Source organism: Ascaphus truei, chromosome 5 (genome assembly GCF_040206685.1).
Source record: "Ascaphus truei isolate aAscTru1 chromosome 5, aAscTru1.hap1, whole genome shotgun sequence".
NCBI classification, from domain to species: Eukaryota; Metazoa; Chordata; class Amphibia; order Anura; family Ascaphidae; genus Ascaphus; species Ascaphus truei.
In genome coordinates, this window is record NC_134487.1 from 82,968,419 (window position 1) to 82,970,918 (window position 2,500).

At 35.9% G+C, this 2,500-nt stretch overlaps 1 protein-coding gene across 1 annotated transcript in view; it reads left to right on the forward strand.

Moving 5' to 3' along the window:
• Positions 1–2,500, forward strand: part of ARID2 (AT-rich interaction domain 2) — a 100,660-nt gene that overhangs the window by 95,180 nt on the left and 2,980 nt on the right. Inside the window, exons 17-18 of the mRNA XM_075600125.1 lie at positions 1,046–1,184; positions 1,554–1,639. Coding sequence (XP_075456240.1) covers positions 1,046–1,184; positions 1,554–1,639 — 225 coding nt within the window. The remainder of the gene's footprint in view (positions 1–1,045; positions 1,185–1,553; positions 1,640–2,500) is intronic.

Here is a 2,500-nt window from a genome sequence, read left to right on the forward strand (position 1 = left end):
TATGTAACCTTTGAGCTTTAAGTTTTGTGATGTCGCATAACGAGATTAGATCACCCCAAACATGTATTTTCACCACGTTAATCCCTAATTTACTCATTTAAAATATAGCATTTCTGAAAGTGGATGATAGCTGTTTTGTTTAAAATAAGAATTTGACAACAATGAAACATCTACGGTTTCTTGTTAGTTGAGCCAGACAGAATTTTCACAATATGCCCTTTCATACCCTCTTGTAGCATAGTGTCCCAATAGAAAACACTTTTTTTTCTTCTTCTTTATCATCTCGGCATCCTTCTCTTGTCAGTGCATGTCCTGTTTGATTTTTTTTATTTTAAAGTAGGTCACTGTAATTATTAAGCAATATGCAACATTGACGTGGAGATTTCTTTTGGTAATACATTTATAGGGCTGCCTTTTTTAACCACAATTTTGTTACATTTCCAGAACGCTTGAACTGGAATATGTCTCAGAATATTGGAAAAAATATCTATATATTTTTTTCTTTTCTTATGCCTACCTTCGAATCTCAATATTTTGAGTTGTCTAATGTAAAAAAAAAAAAAAAATTGCCAGTACCATTGCGACAATACTAAAAGTATTAATTGGACATTTCAATTGAAAGCAGTTAATGATCTGTAAAAGACATCCATTCTCCCCTCCTCCCTCAGGGGGTCTTACAGAGCTGAACCACACTATTTTCAGCTCCGAGGACACCCTCGGTTCCTGAGATACTGTGACTTTACCGGTATTACGTCCTAGTATCTAGGAAGTCATATTTTTAATGGGGTTAAATGGTCATTCAATAGGAAGCCACAACTGATGACGATGCAGCTTCCAATTGGCCTGAGATTTGGCAGCCATGTTTCCCCCACAGGAGATTTAAACTCTTAACTTCACCGGTAAATATCTTGGGAATAGTGGTGTCGGACTCAAAGGGAACTCCCCAGTTCCCACCCTATAAAAAAAAATGAAACACACAAATAGAAGAAACTGCTTCCTTAAGGCGCACACAAGTCACCGTCTGGTTTTTCTGTTATATTTTAAGGTGGTTTGAAACACCGTCACAGGTTTTCTACCATGCAGCAACTGAACACGGGGGAAAAGATGTATACCCTGGGCAGTGCCAGTGGGAAGGCTGTGAACCCTTCCAGCGGCAGAGGTTTTCTTTCATCACCCACTTACAGGTGAGTTCGCTCATTTTATTATAATAGGTTTGTTTCCGGCACCCATGAATGCATGCTTGAAATGTTACTGGTTGAACAATTAGCCAACAGTTGCATAGAGAATTCGGAGTAAAATAAATCTTCAGTTACTCTAAAGTGAATACACTCTTGTTTATTTAGGCATCAGTGCAGTACCAGTGTTTATTTTTTGTGTGCCCAGAGCAGGTCAAATGAGAACACGTCATTGCATCATTTTGACACTGTACTAATCTAAATATCACATTTTTCCCTTGACAACAATTTTTTGTTATTCCTCTTGACAATTTTTTGCATGTTGGTTTAATCAATGCGTTGTCTGTTTTCTACATCTAATCTATCCATCTCCAACAGGATAAGCACTGCTCAAGAGATGCTCTACTAGCGGGACTAAAACAGGAGGAGCAGGGACAGGCTGGAAATCAAAAACCTTCCAATAAGTAAATAAAGTACAACTATTTGAAACGCAATGAAAATAGTTTAGATCGTGTATTTAGCCTTTGTTTTGAAATTTAATTTTACAGCAATAAGTCATGAATAATTCTTACCGGAAAGAGGTTTCAGTTTTTTCAAAGTTACAGTGGCAAGGCTTGGTTATAAAGCCACATTTACTATTTTTTCCTGGTAGAAAACAATGTGGCATGTGATCAGTAAAATCTATGTTGTACACTGAGTGAGGCTGCATGCTTTTGGGGAGAATCTGAAATATGATGGCACTCCTAACAGTATACATTGCATTTTTCATCTTTCTAAATCTTCAACTAATCTATAAATAATATTTTAGTCAAACCGATATTGCTTTAAGTATATCTGATTCACCCAGTATTCACACATTACTGACGGTGATCCAACAGCATTTCCTGACACGTCAATATGAATTTGCATTACTTTTTGAAATATTTTAAATGCAGATTCAAATATATTAAGTTTGTTATAATGAAATTGTACAAGAACTTTGAATCTTTTAATAATTATGACATAACGAAGTAACATTAATGCAGCGCTGGCTGGATACTACATTCTAATCACTATAAAAAAACATGTCTGCTTTATTTTTACCGTTGCAAAGTCGTTTTGCTTCTTTTTTCAGCTATCCCACCCTTTTTAAACTCTGGTTGATTTCTGGAGATATCAGTTACTGAAAATATGCCTATTTTGGAGGTTAAAATTGCTATTGCCATTCACACCATGGCAAACTCTGCTGCCTTACTGAGTAACAGCTGATGCCAGTGAAATAATAAACACGTGAACGAACACTCACCAAAAAATGATTCTATAAAAATGCTAAGTTAGAAATAGAT